The sequence below is a fragment of the Cricetulus griseus genome, chromosome 10, assembly GCF_003668045.3.
Source record: "Cricetulus griseus strain 17A/GY chromosome 10, alternate assembly CriGri-PICRH-1.0, whole genome shotgun sequence".
NCBI classification, from domain to species: domain Eukaryota; kingdom Metazoa; phylum Chordata; class Mammalia; order Rodentia; family Cricetidae; genus Cricetulus; species Cricetulus griseus.
In genome coordinates, this window is record NC_048603.1 from 30,919,043 (window position 1) to 30,935,204 (window position 16,162).

General features: G+C 38.4%; 1 protein-coding gene across 1 annotated transcript in view; it reads left to right on the forward strand.

The window, feature by feature from the left end:
• Has2 (hyaluronan synthase 2) overlaps positions 1 to 14,039 on the forward strand; it is a 28,076-nt gene extending 14,037 nt beyond the window's left edge. The window contains exons 3-4 of the mRNA XM_027431680.2: positions 8,957 to 9,058; positions 10,582 to 14,039. Of these exons, the coding sequence (XP_027287481.1) occupies positions 8,957 to 9,058; positions 10,582 to 11,511 (1,032 nt within the window). The 3' untranslated portion in view covers positions 11,512 to 14,039. The remainder of the gene's footprint in view (positions 1 to 8,956; positions 9,059 to 10,581) is intronic.
• The last annotated feature ends 2,123 nt before the right edge of the window (positions 14,040 to 16,162 follow it).

The following is a 16,162-nucleotide window of genomic DNA, read 5'->3' on the forward strand; positions in this document are numbered from 1 at the left end:
AGAATATTGACTCACCATGGAGAGGTGTGGCCAAGACATTTGGTTTCTAAGTCACGGCTGGCCTGCAGTGAGCCTCTGTACTCTGTGCACTTGATTTTCGGTTTCTGGATTATTGTTTCCATGACCTATTATTTCATATCTTCACCATGCTCCCAGTTCCCCATCCAAACTCCTCCCTGTGTAACTACTAACAGATGACCTCACCTCCCACGAAGGAGAAACCCAAGGATACTGAATGTTCTTAAAGGCATCCTTACCCTGTTGTTCATCCTGTTTCAATAGCATCCAAACCATCATGACTTTCTGATCAGTGATAACCTTTATAGCTAATCTCCAGGGACTCGAGACTTCCTCTGGTCTGCTCAGGATGAAAGCCTCAGAAGTGTGAACTCTCCCTTTGTCTGTCTTCTTGGCCAACTTCTGTTCTAGTCTTGTAGACTTTCAAGTATCTAACACTGTGCCAGAATACTGTGGAAGTACTGGTCCAGGAATAGGTTCTGTAGTAACAGATTGCCTGTGATGGGGGTGGTTGCCTTAGAGACAGAGCAGGTAGAAAAACAGAACAAGAACATAAAGTGAGAAAACACAATGAAAGGAATTAAACCCCATGAGTGGGGAAGGAAGAGTAGAAAGGGGAAGATTTTAGACATCTGAATGGATGTTTTTGTAATGAAACCAGATTTCAAAAAGGAGATGCTCTGACCTTAGTGCCTATGCCTCTTCAAAGGTGAAATGTCTTGGTTACAGCCTCAAAATCATGCTGTCTCATTTATTAAAGCAGCACACATTTACAATTGTACATTTTACATATTTAAAAATCACAAGGAATAGAATTAAATGGCCTGCAGGAAATAAAATAAGTGACCAATGTGGGCCAATGCTTTCTCTAATATGCACCATTGGTGCTTTTCCTGAGTTTTCAAAAGTTTAAGATTATATTTATTTTTTTCATTCAATTTTTACATAACACTATCAAACTGGAAAAAAGACATATTTTGATATCCCCATTATAAAATTGCTTATTCATTTATGTTATCTTTGAACATGCATACAATATAAAACAAAATGGCCATCAGTCTGTAAGATAAAGAGAAAAAGTCAAAATCCCCCGATGTGTGCATCAGGGATTTCCCAGGTAGAAAGAATACTATAAATAGGAACATTTTCTAAAGGGAGAATTACAAGAAGCAACTTTATCACCAATTTAATCTGGCAGCATCATAGGTATCAAGATTTCACTTGTTTGCTTTTGTTGTTTTGTTTGAAATAGGTTTCTCTGTGTAGTCCTGGCTGTCCTGGAACTCGTTCTATAGACCAAGCTGGTCTTGAACTTAGATCTGCCTGTCTCTGCTTCCAGAGTGCTGGGATTAAAGGTGTATACCACCACTGTCCAGCTTTTTTTTTTTTTTGTGGTATCCATATGTCTTTGAAAAAATTCTATGTAATTCATAAAAGCACCTTTGGTCATCATACTCATGGAGTAAAGATAAACACGTATGTGTGCCCATGCATCTGTGTGAGTGGAGGAGCACATACACTGTGGAGCACGTGTGATGATGGTCCTCCAGTGTTACTGCTTATAGCTCACCGCTCTAGACAGCAGGCTAGCTGGCCATATATTTCTCCCGTTTCCACCTGCCATCTTATCAGGGATGTGAGTGCTCCCATACCCAATCTTCTGTGCATTGTAGGGACTCTAACTAAGATCCTTCACTTATTGGAGCTTTCTTTATGCACTGAGACATGTCCCAAGCATCAGGGATTCTATAGTCTGTATTTTTCAAAATTTTCTGCTTGTTAAAACTTACGTCTTACCTCCAAATCAATATTCAAAGTGTTTTAGGAGTCATTTATATATACACAATGAGAAATGAAATTATGAGTGAGCCAATGTATGCGATCTGATTGGGGTCAAACAAGGTAACATTTTGTTTTCTTGTTTTAATAATTCTCTGTATATCCACTTAATGCCATAATATCTACATTTTTGTGCTTGTTGTTGATAACTTAGTTTTTCAAATTGACCCCAGGTATAGAAGTTCTTGTAATTAAAAATACAAGATAACTATTGTATGCTTCATGGACATGCATTTTCCCCAGGCATGTATTACTGGCAATGAATTCAATGTTAATACTCAATATTATTTATTTATTAAGAGACATTTGAACAGAAGTACAAGCACAAGGTTGTGTATTGATCAGGTGTATACATATATAAAGTTCTCGAACAACTACTAATAAAAATATTTAAAAAGTAAAGATTAAAGCTATAATCAATGGATCAGAGAATCTTAACCCTGGATTTCTGCTAGAAATATTTTTGATAACTGCTATTTATCTTTATGAAAAATTATAGAGCACTTATCATAAATAATGATAACTGCTGTGTGACATTTGCCTATTTTGACTCTGTACAGAAAGCCCAAGATACTGAAATATTCCAATGGCAGTGTTGAGAGTATTGTATTTGGAGAGATAAGGTTGAGTGCACCTTGAAAGAGGAACAAGGAAATCCAGTTTGTTGTTTGCTGTGAACTTGGCCCCTGCTGAATCTATTTTTCATGGTAGGATTCGTGATTGACAAGTCCTTATCAGGGCAAAGCTGAACTTAGTACCATTTTAACTCCTCCCACATTTGATACTTTCTAGCAAAATACTGAAGATTTGCTAGAGTGAGGAAACACCAAGGAACAAGTCTTACCAGAATGTTCTCTTGATGTATCTGTTACTATCTTAGTTCTCATTTTTGCTTTGTTTCTTGACGCAAAAGATAGAATTAATTAGATTTAAGCATTATAAGATACATACCTCTTAAAGCACCGCATAGTTCCCCCTATAAAGATGTACAATTTTTGTTTTTCTGAATTCTGTTTTATTGAGTCTTTGCTCTTCATTTCCCTGCTTCCCTTCACCTCCCACCAAGTCAAAAGCCTAAACACAGCTAGTGCCGGCAACTTCAGGTGGGGCAGAGATGAATGAATACTGAAACTCATTGGACAGCTAGTTTGGCCTAATCCATAAACCTTAGGGTCCGTGAGAGACCCTGTCTTCAAAAATAAAGATGGAGATCCATGAAGAAAAGAATAGTCCTTGGGCCTCCACACCCAAGCACACACATATTCACTAACTCTTGCACCAACAAATACATACACCACACACACACACACACACACACACACAGAGAGAGAGAGAGAGAGAGAGAGAGAGAGAGAGAGAGACACCAGTAAACACCAAAACATAAGGAAGGGAATAAGATTGGGATCTAGTAACACACGTCTTGTAATCTCAGCATAGGGAAGACTAAAGGAGGATCTCGAATATGAGGCTAGCCTGGGCTGTAGGGTGAGTTCTTGTCTTGAAACAAACAAAAACACATGAAGGGAATGGCGAAAGCTCAGTATAAGGCCTTTACATCCGGGTTATGTTCAAGGACTCAGCTTTGGAGAAGAGAACAGATTGAAAAATGAAAGCAAATCATGAATTAATTATGGTCAAATACAAAGCACTCTTTACACCTCACACTTCTTTCCACTAAACCATAACTCAATGTAAGTTTTTTAGCAATTGGCTTTAGATCCCTTGTGTCATCTAAATTTGTCAGGTATTATTGAGGTTCTGAGTTTCCTCTGCTTCAGGGGTGGGTTATAATTTAGGTAAACTAATTTTAACAAGAACTCTTTCTTGGAACTAAAAACACGAGTTTATATCTTTATTTCTTACACTTCTTTGTGTGTATCATTTCTGCTCATTATTTACTCTGTATTACCCATTACTAAATTATACATACATACATACATACATACATACATACATACATATATATATATAATCAGGAAACCATTCTGACAGAGTTTGATGAGGATAATACTAATCTATACGCTTGTCTTGAGGGACAGAGACTTAGAGAATTGAGCTGAGGGGTTCAAGTTAAGAACCTGATCCAAGTTTATGTAACTGGTGGAATGGGAATGGTTCTATTTTCATTCTAAAATTGTGCATGGTGTTTTTGTTTTATTTCTTGCCCCACTCTCTGTCTCTGTCTTTTTCCCTTTCCTGTTGCTTTGAGTCTCCAGAAGACTCAACTCAGGGCCTTGTGCTCTCTAGGTGAATGTTCTCCCAGTAAACTAAATATCAAGCCCTCGCAGCCCCCAGTCGATTTTTTGTTCCTTTCCAGTGTGTGTTTACTGTGGTGCCACATTGGAGGAGTTTAGGGAGATTGGCAGTATCTGCTTTTTCCTCGTTGGTAATTATTTGCAAGGGGCTTTTGTTGTTACTGCTTCTATTTGCTTTTGATTTTTGTTTGTTTTTCTGACCCTTGCCCATTGGTTGGGACAGAGAAGCAGAATATCAGCTTACTTTACAATTAAGTTGTAGCAGGAACCAAAACGGAGTTCCACATACTCTAGAAATAGTCCCACTGTCTCAAGGTTACAATGAACGGCTAAGGTTAAGATGAAGACTCAAGATTAAGATGGAGGTTCAAGGTTAAGATTGAGAAGGAATTGAACTGGAAAAGGAAACACTAGAAGAGGTCTTGGTTTCTTCTCAACTAGTTTCCTCATAAAACTCAACCACAGCAATTTCAGGTTTCCTCTTGCTATGCTGGCTTTTGCACTGCTCTCTGATGGAGTATGAACCACTGAGTTGATCCATCAGTGAACCTGATACAGTTTGAGTGAAACAGGAAGACTTTGCCTTTTAGACTTGGGTCTTAGAATATGAAATAAATTTGGTGAGCAAGCACACTTGAGAAGAGCTCCAATTAGACTGTTGTGAGGTTCTCTGCTGTTATAGATGGTTCCAGGTAAACTGCAATCTGTTTGCATAAGAAATGCTCTACATGTAATCATGTCTTGAGTCGCTTTTATGCTTCTCTCTGTTGAGCACTTTCCATACAGCAAAGTTCCTTCAGGTTTGAGTTCCCTCAAGAAACAAGTCATTTAAGGGTTATTTACTATTTTATGCTAATGGTAGGCAGTGCTTTGTAACACAAGTAGTGTTTTTTTTTGTATTTTTTAAAATTTATTTATTAGTTCAAGTTAGGGAACAAGCTTGTTTCCCATGTAAGTCCCTTCTCCCTCTCCCTCCCCTCACCCTAATCCCTCCTTCCCCACCCCCAACCTACCCCCCACCCCGTCTACCCACCACTCCCCAGGCAGAAATATTGAGTTGGGGAAGAACACAAATAGTGTTTAAATATTCATGGTCTCACTAATACACGATGATTGTGATAAGTTCGAAGCCATACACTAGTAAGACCCAAGACTCAAGAATTTAGGTTTCTTGATTCTGTGAACAGTTGTTAAATAGGCAGTATTGACTTGAGAAAATCCGTACACTAGCTACTATTCTCTGCTCTCTGACTCACCACTCTTTGTACTCATGAAAAAGAACGGAACCTTAAAAAAGTCAGCATAATTAAAATTGGGATTTTAAAACCTTTAATCTCACTGGCTTTGGTGGTGCACACCTTTAATCTCAGCACTCGGGAGGCAGAGGCAGGCAGATCTCTGTGAGTTCAAGACCAGCCTGGTCTACAAGAACTAGTTCCAGGACAGCCTCCAAAGCCACAGAGAAACCCTGTCTAGAAAAAAACAAACAAACAAACAAACAAACAAATAAATAAATAAATAAATAAAACCTTTAATCTCAGTGTTGCTGATTCTTTTGTGAAAGCAGAGCCCTTTCCTGCAACCAATTACTTTAAATCCAAGTTTGGCAATCTTTGCTTGTAAAACACTGGAGATAAATATTATGTTTTGCCACTGTTTGACTTCGTTGTAGTGTGAACACAGTGGAAGGCAACAGGTACACGAACAAGTATGGCTGGATGCCACAAACAGTGAAATTTGAATTTCATATAATTTACATATATGACAATGTGTCCTTCTTTTGTTTCTTTGCAAATTCAAACACACAAAATCATCTTAACCACTAGGAATTAACCATAGAGGTAGCAAGCTTGTCTTAACGTGAAGTCCCTAGTTTACCAGTCCCTGCTTAATATAAGGAGAGATACAGAAGGCATTTTTAACTCTTGGCAGGAATGAGAAACAGAGGAGAGGACTGTTCTTTCTGTGGCTAACCTGAGGTGGCTGATTCTTTCCAATGGTGGAGTGGACATTGGACATTTCCCCCCTTACTTTATTCAGAAGTTGTTATTCTTTTTCATTTCTGTTATCTGCTACTGAGAAATCTTATAACTACTACGTGTTTCAGCAATTCAGTCATACCCAGTATGGACAAAGACTTTTGATCTGTGCCCTGTCTCCTGTGTGTTGATCCCATCCTATAGTTTTTCTTGATGTTTCAGCTACTCACTCAGTGGTATGTGTCCTAGGTTCTAACCCTGAGCTAGGCAGCCAACATTCATTTTGAACATGTTATTAACTGGTGAGGAGAAAACTAGGAACAATATCCTATGAGATGAATTTTAAGGACTAAAGTTGTGGTCTTCACATCTTATTAAGTAAATGTTCTTGTGCCCCTGAGGGCACATGATTTTTCCAACTGGCAAAGACAGGGTTTCTAGTTGGCATTCAGTCACTAATCAGCCTCCAGAAACTGAAATTCTCTAAAGCTCTTAAATCCTATGATAACAAACCCTTTCCCGGGAGATTTCTGAGAACTTTTTCTCCAGATGTAGCTAAGCTCACCATACTAACAGCCTCTCTCAGAGACTGTCCAGAGTTTCTTTAGCAAAATGGGAGGGGACAATTTAAATAAGATGAACTTTGGAAATTTGGTACAAGTTTAGTTGTTTCAAAGCGGCAGTTCTTCTTGTTTGCTTATATTCAGAAGCAGGCGGGGTTATGTGAATGTTTCTTCTGGATTGCTCCCTTCCTGTTGTTTTAAGCTTATTTTAGCCTTTGGTTTTCACCATTCCTGACTTAAGTCAATAGAGGTAGATGTGACCTTAACTTTGGATGCTGAAATCTAGAGGTGGGCTGGACTTGAACCTTTACTGTTCTCTCCCCTTAGCTCAGGCCTCCTGCCCAGCATGTAGGCTTATGCAAACTCATAATAAACAAGCCACGAGAGAGCCAAAGTCGTTTTTTGATTGACTTTACATAGCTTACAAGGGCTTGGAATGCTTGGACTTAAACTGAGTGTTAGTGATGACTTGTGTTCTAGAATGAAAACTGACGGCTTCCCTCTGCCTATTTTGTCCTCCTCAAAATAAATGACCATAGTGATCCTAAGTGTAATTTTCAAAAATTAGAATAACAAAACCAACAATGGCAACAAGAACAATGGACAGATTTTTTTTATTTGTAAGAGAGTGCTTCTACTAAGTAAAACAACAACAACAACAAATTTAAAACCATAATTTAAGCCCAAATTCACTGGAATTATTTAAATTGGCTTCTTCTAGTTGTATGTGCATATAATATTTAAATCCATAAATTCCAATACTGCATCTAAATAACTGTTTTCAGTAATCTTCACTAGCAAGGAATCTTTTTCAGAAAACAGTCATTAATAAAGTTGAAAGAGAAGGTTTTTTAAAACGTCAGGATTGTCCATACTACATATAATAAATGTCTTCAGCTCCTGAGATTACATGCTTCTATAACTTATTTATTTTCTCCAAAATTTTTAAGGAAATTTAGAGACTTGTTAAGATTGAAGATTTTGATTATAAATGTGGTTGTATGTTGGTTGATAATGGTAATATACTCTGAAAATGCATTTTAAGTGACTTTTGTACATGGGCAAACATCATGTAGTATGATTATATACACTAAAATGGCTATAAAGCCACTAGATGTCATAATCTGATGAGGCTACCCGCCCAGACATCACCCGTCTTTGACTAAAACATCATTGAGTTGCATGAGATAATGCTATGAGGACAGCCAGAACTGGTTGCAGAAAACAGAATTCGGGAAAAGTAGGCAACATCTTAGGGGATGGGGGATTTATTTTGCCCCAGAATTTGAAGGAATATAACTGCATCACGGCTGGGAAGACATGATCATGAGAGTTTGCTACAGCTCACCTGTCTGTGGATCAGGAAGCACGGAGGACAGAGACCAGTCTAAAAATTGAAAGCCCATCTTCCAGGATTCCAGGGAGGCTCCATCTACTAAGGGTTTCACAAACTTCCAAACCAGTGCCAATAACTAGAGACCAAGTTCACACAGAGAAAAATCACAGAGGGCATTTCTTACAAAAATTGTCCAGTGGTTCATCACACAACTCTGGTCAATAGGGCTTTGCTGCATTTAATACAAAATAGTGGTGTGTCCCATTAGTAAGAGTTGTGGTGCTCTTATCCTAGGTGATGTCTGCTGCTGTAACAAAATACCTGAGGCTGGATAATTAATAATAAGTTTTATTTGGCTCACATTTCTAGACGCTAGGAAGCTCAAGGGCACCTGATAGGTATACAGCATGATGAAGAAGCAGAAAGTAGGGAGAAATCCCGATTAGAGGTACCACTGACCACACCCACTTGGGCGTGGTCAGAGTTACCTAACAAGGGTTTAAGAAGGAGGGAGGAGCACACACAGCTCTTTTTCGCCTGGCTTAGCTGACTGGGAAGCATTTCGGGGTCCATCCTGCTCAGGTGCAAACCTGGTCACTGGCTGCCTTGCGTGAGTACTTTTTCCCAATAAACTGCCATTTATCAACCTATCTCTGACTCCACTTTGCAAACGTCTATATCTGGTGTCACAAGTGGGGTTCTATACAGACCTGCGACAGGACAGCTGAGATTAACTGGCAAACCGGGACAGGCTGATTAACATTTGAGCTGGCCTGCCTAGCAGTGTATTGATCCTGATGAACACCTCTCGTATTGGGTATGGCATGTGGAATCGTCTGTCACATTCGTCACACTTTCTGAAGGAAGTTCTGTGACAATAAGGCTAGGAGTATCACGCATAAGCTCCACTGTGACTGAGGTCCATTCATAGTTCTCTTTACGTCATTCCCTGCCTTCTCTTTGCAGGTGTGTGACTCTGATACCATGCTTGACCCTGCCTCATCTGTGGAGATGGTGAAAGTCTTAGAAGAAGACCCTATGGTTGGAGGTGTTGGGGGTGATGTCCAGGTACACGTGGCTTCATTGTTTTTGTATGAAATAGTTTTTAATAACACTCATATATTGATTCATTGGATGTTTATTGGTTTGATGTTCTGTGATCTTAGTGCTGGGCAATTATGAGAACATTCATCAAATAAATTTTAATCCTGATTTTCTTATCTAACTTGAAATAACTTGGGATATCTGTTTTTAGTCCTGGTGTAAAACATGTATTCACAGGGACTGATAAGTTACATGTACCACAAATGAATGGATCAATAGTGATTTCCACCAAGCACTCTCAGGCCACAACTTAATATCCAATACCCTGCTAAAATCTGATATTGCAGTTAATTAGGAACAGAAGTAACGAAATGGAAGTATATTCAGTCATGGGTGATATATTGTATACTTCTGCATTTAGAAATCTGGCTACTCTGTGGTAGGTTAAAATTACAGAAAGACAAATCTGAAGAGATAACTGAAGTGTTAAGAGCATTTATTGCCTTTGCAGAGAACCCAGCTTCTCTCAGCATCCTGCACACACAGGATGGCTCACAACCATTATAGCTCCAATTCCAAGAACTCTGTTGCCACTTTCTGGTCTTTGTGGGCACTGCATACATAGAATGTACATACTGACAGACAGGAGAAACACTCATACACATACCATTTTAAAAAATATAGACTGATAAACACAGGAGAAAAAGAGAAATAGCAATTTGAATTTACACCAGTAAGAATAGACAAAGACACAATTAGTAAGTGGCCCATCATTTATTAGCAATGGAGAAGCAATTACTAATGACAGAAATTTAAGTATGTGGAAATATGTAAAGGTTAAATCAGAGTCCCTTAAAAGTATGGTATTCAATTTTGATGCCAGATGAGAAGTAGAAAAACAATAAACCTCAAAATGGACATTGGTATTTTGTGATGCATTGGTATTTTTGGTATGTATACATGCTATTAAAGGTGATAATGAGATATCATACTAGGAAAAAATACCTTGGTGATAGAAATAATGAGAGAGGCATATGAAATTCAGATAGATTAATTATTTGGGGGAGTCTTTTCTCCCTGCCATTATTAAATGGAGAAGGAAAATGAACAGATAAGGATTGGAAACATGGAAGTTAACCAGAGCAGAAGCACCTAGGACCTTAAACCCTCCGATATGAGATAGTAAATACAAAAGCACATCTGGGGAAATTTAGGGACTGGTGATTGATGCTTAAAAATATAACTCAACAATAGTGCCCAACAGAAGAATATAGCAAGAAGATGAGAATAATGAAATAGGAAAAATATCCATTAATATATAGACACATGCGCCCAACCAATCATCTTATTTCATAATATAAAACCAGAGAAGACAAGATAAAGGACGTGCAGGAAGAGGAGAGAAATCAAAATGGAGTCACGGAAGAACAGATCTCATGCTAGGCAGTGATCTCAGGATGCTTTGGGGCTTCTTGGTATTGTTAGGCTAAAGCTAACTTTTATGTATTTATTTATTTATTCATTCATTTATTCATTTCCACTTGCAGATCTTAAACAAGTATGACTCCTGGATCTCCTTCCTCAGCAGTGTCAGATACTGGATGGCTTTTAACATAGAGAGGGCCTGCCAGTCTTATTTCGGGTGTGTCCAGTGCATAAGCGGTCCTCTGGGAATGTACAGAAACTCCTTACTGCATGAGTTTGTAGAAGACTGGTACAACCAGGAATTCATGGGCAACCAATGCAGTTTTGGTGACGATAGGCATCTTACCAACCGGGTGCTGAGTCTGGGCTATGCAACAAAGTACACAGCTCGGTCCAAGTGCCTTACGGAAACACCTATAGAGTATCTCAGATGGCTGAACCAGCAGACGCGTTGGAGCAAGTCTTACTTTCGAGAGTGGCTGTACAATGCCATGTGGTTTCACAAGCATCACTTGTGGATGACGTATGAAGCTGTTATCACTGGATTCTTTCCTTTCTTTCTCATTGCCACCGTCATCCAGCTCTTCTACCGGGGTAAAATCTGGAACATCCTCCTCTTCCTGTTAACTGTCCAGCTAGTGGGGCTCATCAAGTCATCTTTTGCCAGCTGCCTTAGAGGAAATATCGTTATGGTCTTCATGTCTCTCTATTCAGTGTTATACATGTCAAGTCTACTTCCTGCCAAGATGTTTGCAATTGCAACCATAAACAAAGCTGGGTGGGGTACATCCGGAAGGAAGACCATTGTGGTCAATTTCATAGGGCTTATCCCAGTGTCCGTGTGGTTTACAATCCTTCTAGGTGGTGTGATTTTCACCATTTATAAGGAATCGAAAAAGCCATTTTCCGAATCCAAACAGACTGTTCTCATTGTGGGAACCTTGATCTATGCATGCTACTGGGTCATGCTTTTGACTCTGTATGTGGTTCTGATCAATAAGTGTGGCAGGCGGAAGAAGGGACAGCAGTACGACATGGTGCTTGACGTATGATCACACGATGATGTTTGCAGTCACACATGGGGACACACACACACACATCTTAGCTCCTCAAGGGCTTGTACAGTATTGTGGCATCTCACCCTGCCACCACGGGAGACATATCACTGCTGCTGGGACTTGAACAAAGACATTTGATGGGTTGATTTTTGATTCTGCCAAAGTAAATTGATACATCAGTAAGAAGAAACTCAGATTTAACCCAAAATTTCTAAGAACGTGGGATGACTCCTTGGTTTATGCACTTTTTCCCTTACTGTGCATCCAACTGACAGTGTTTGTTCTATATACCTCACTAGCCATGCTTTATGTGGGTGATCATGGAAGAAAAGCACTCTGGAAACTCAAGGGAACACTCTTTCAACCTACACAACCTAACTTATGGACTGTTTTGATAGACGATTTTTTTCTTTCTTTTTTTTTAAGGAAAAATGTTTGTCTTTAACTCTACCAAATGAAATGCCAAAGGAGAATTTCAAGGCCACTGGCTATGCTGTATTTTGATATAACTGTACTGTGTTTTTACATTTTGTATGCTGATTTAAAAAAAAACAAATTTCACATCATAGTCTATATTTTACTTCTCTGACAAAATACACATTTTCTTTTCTTTTTATAATAAAATAGGTTCTAAAAAATCCATACTATAAAAATTAACCTGCCCAAAATGTGAAGCTTGGTTGACCGATGTTCATGAAAGAATAAAATGATTCTCTCTTTCTCTACCTTTTACAATTGAATAGTTGTTTTCTGTGAAAAAAATGTGCAAACTTTCAATATTCTAACTTTTATTTCTTCTAGAAAGGGCCAAGATACATGTCAACTTTTAAGCAAAACTACATTACTCACGTGCACAAGAGCAAATCATTAAAGTTGAGGCCAAAGGGATGGAAAAGTGCAATTTTGAATACATTTTTTTTCCAAAAGGGAATGCTAGTCTTTGAAAGAAAACACTGGGCACCTTTGTAGTGGATGAACATGAATATCAAAATTGAGTCATCTGTAGACACGATGGCAATATTTGTGTAGGCCTAGGAAAATGGTAAACTGATAAAAATTTATTGTGATTGGGACAAATATAATGCAATTCATCAAAAGTTTTATTCTGTGGCCTGTATGTGGCAGACTTGTAAACATATATACATTAGCTATGTTTCCCCTGCTTAGTGTCTGAGTCTGCCAATTCCCACTGCATGTTGGTAATGTTTACTTGAGTGCATTTAGACTAATATAAAACACAATTCAGAACTGGCACATTTATGTTCCAAGTGTCCTCTTTACTTCTCAGGAAGGGTATTTTTCTGAATTGTACAGGTAATCTTTTCATCTCTTCCATACTTGGCCTTCCAAAAAATGTCCACAAGTAGAAATGATGCTGAGATTTAGTTAGTATTATTAAGACTGGGTACCTACGAAAAGTGATGACCCGGTTCCTCCGAACTTGACTAATTCAGTTATTATGGCCTCAATTACTCCATTTGACTTTCCCCACGATATATCTTGCCTTGTGGCTGGTGCTGTGCAGACCTGTGTTAAACATGCACTCAGAACACAAGAATAGCTGGATGAAAAGGCATGGTGGTGAAACAGATACAGAGTCAGGATTCTGCTTCCTTAGCATGTAGACTTCCATGTGACATCACACCTAAGGAAAAGCTGCACATTCTACCTGTGAGTACGAAGAGGTTTGTTCAAGTTCTGAAAAAAACTCAGACTCTCACTGCATGGACAGCTAGTGGAAAACAGACACACCATGTCAATAATGAGACTAAAACTTGAGTTTGCCTTTTTAACTATTTATGTTCTAAGTTAAGCTTTGATAACGTTCAAATGTCAAATTTTCTCATTCTTATAAAAAGTTGAATTAATTGCCTTGTATTTATTTTAGCAATTATTCAATGTATTTCCATTATAGGATGTATAGTATAATTGATTTTTGTAAATAAAATATTTTTGATAAGATTACTGTCTCTTTTTTTCTAAGGGAAGGGGGTAGACCTGTTTTCCTGACTGTAATGGTACAAATCTAAAACTGATGTGTTTAGAAAAGTATCATGGCTGGTGAAAGAGAACGTATCAGCCAATGATTCTTATACAGAGGAGAACTCTTCCAAATTGGTGTAGTTTGACAATCTGAAAATACCCAGAGGGACAGAGACAGAGATACCTTATCAACTACCATTATCTTTGTCTCTGAATTCTTCCCCTATGCTTCCTCCATAGTTTCCCAGATTAGAGAAAATTTTTATTATATTAATTCTTCACAGAAGTGATGTAAAGCAATAAGCAAGTTTGTTTATCATCACATTACTCATACAAAATAACAAAAACATAAAGTAATTAAAATCTAATATCACTGGGCAACAGTTAAACGGTTTATTAACACTATATGTTAATATATAACAGTTAAATAGAACATTGTCAGTCACTAAACACACTATCAGAGACTACATGAGAATGGTGGAGAATGTCACACTTGAACATACATGACCATTTTGTACAGAAGCATCCCAATTTTGTAATGACCAGGGTTTAAATGTGGTTATATCTAATTATGGCAATATGGCTAATTTATGTCCTGTATACACTTTTTGTATTTTCTAGTACCATAAACATGTATTGTCTTTACCTAAAGGAAAAATATAATAAATACCATTTTATAAAAAGTAGGTTGAGGCCTTGAATAGCATTTGCTTGCTTGAGGAATTTTGATGCTTAATTGTTCTATTTTCCCAGTTATTAAAATTCATCTATTTTTCTAAATTATTTTATTTTATTCTATTTTTTGGTTTCTAAGAATCCTTCATTTCTTTGGCAATGCTACCATGAAGCAAGGTCTACCAGATAGTATGGGCTCCATAGGGACTAGAGATATTATTGACTTTCGTCCCAGAAATTCACAGCTCAAGTCTCTTGGTGCTATAGCAAGGACTGGCAATCTTGTCATGTAGAAAGACAGTCTATATTTCTGATGTTGATGGCCTGAAGGTATGTCATGTCTCTGTTATCCTAGCACAAAACAAAACAAAACAAAACAAAACAAAACAAAACAAAAAAGCGTGTACAGGTGATATGTCAATTACCAGAGCCCTTTGCTCATGAACATTGAAATTTGGAGGCTTTGAATAATGTTTGTATTACAAATCCTCTTTATGAAATTTTCAAACAAATGTTACAAACAATAATAAATCAAAGACCATTCTTAGTTCGTTAGCATTTACCGAGACAGGTTTTCCTGAAAACAACAGACAACAGACCAGGGAGGAAGTCACTGCCAATGTTTCTCTACTTGCTTGCAATCCCTTTCCTTCAGATCTTTCTGCTTTCTCACGTGTGCAGTATGAAGAAGAGAACAGAACATGATCTCTTTGGAAGTTTCCTCTGCCAATTGGCCATTGCTTTTCAGGTCAACTTCAATTCAGTTCCCAGGGCATGTGAAGAATGAAACCACATTCTTTGCTAGGATATAACCTGAGTGTCCCGTGTCCCAGTTCTCTATGGAGCCCTGGCTATCCCTTGAAGCTTCATGAACCGGGCATCCTCTCTGCGCCTTTATTGCTATCTTAGCAGTTTGGTTCTTCAGGCTTCCACAGGAACAGCCCATTAAGCTCTGATTTCAATACTTCAGCACAGATCTCCAAACTCCTCTATCCATTGCCCCTCTTACAAAGCTGTTCTAAAAGATTATGAATCACGGGCTCAGGGTTGTTACAGAAGCAGCCAAGTCTTTGCCACCAATTTTATGTACTTTTCCCGCTGTGAGAAAAAGGGATCTTGCAAGTGTGTGTGTGTGTGTGTGTGTGTGTGTGTGTGTGTGTGTGTCTAAACTTGAGAAAGGAAGACTTTATTTTGCCTCACAGTCCATCACATGGAGGGCTTACGGGGCAACTGGTCACACTGTGTCTGTAGTTAGGATCACACTAAATCTTCAGTTATGAAGCACAGACGTGGGTTCCAGTGGTCAGCTTGAATTTGTCCCTTTTATTCCATTCAGAACCATTTCCTACAGGATGGCACCACCCGCATTCAGGGTCAATCTTCATTCAGGGTCAGTTCCATTAATACTCTTGTCAAAGCACTCAGAAACACATTGCCTTGGTGATTCCAGGTCCCACCACATTGACATCAGAATCTACCATCACTGGTTATTTCTTCCTTGGAGCTTTTGAACTCTTCTCTAGATCTTCATTAAAAGTCTAATGCTCTCTTATGAACTGTGTAAGTATCCAGTGTGTGATGATATCCAGAACAAAATTCAGCACTGACAACTTGGCATCTGACGAACTAAGGGTTTCAGAATGTTCAAAACATTGGGACAGAAGGATGTGACATTGGTTCCCAGTGGATTTTAGTTCTCACTCCACCTCAGTGGGTCGATTGTCTTATTTGCCACTCCACATGTTAGTTTGAAGAATCTATCCCTACTGCAACATCTGTAGGAATGCTACTGAGATTTGAAATTAATAACTGGAAGAGAAAGTCATTTGACATTCAGAGAAACTCCTCAGAGTTTTGTGCTACTTGTATTTCTGAATGAATGCTGGGAGATGCTCAGATTTTTTTTCCATGCTAGAAAAAATGTAGGTCACCCAGTCTTCCTGTACTCTTCTCTTTAGTCTTATTATGATGGTCCCTGGCCAACCTC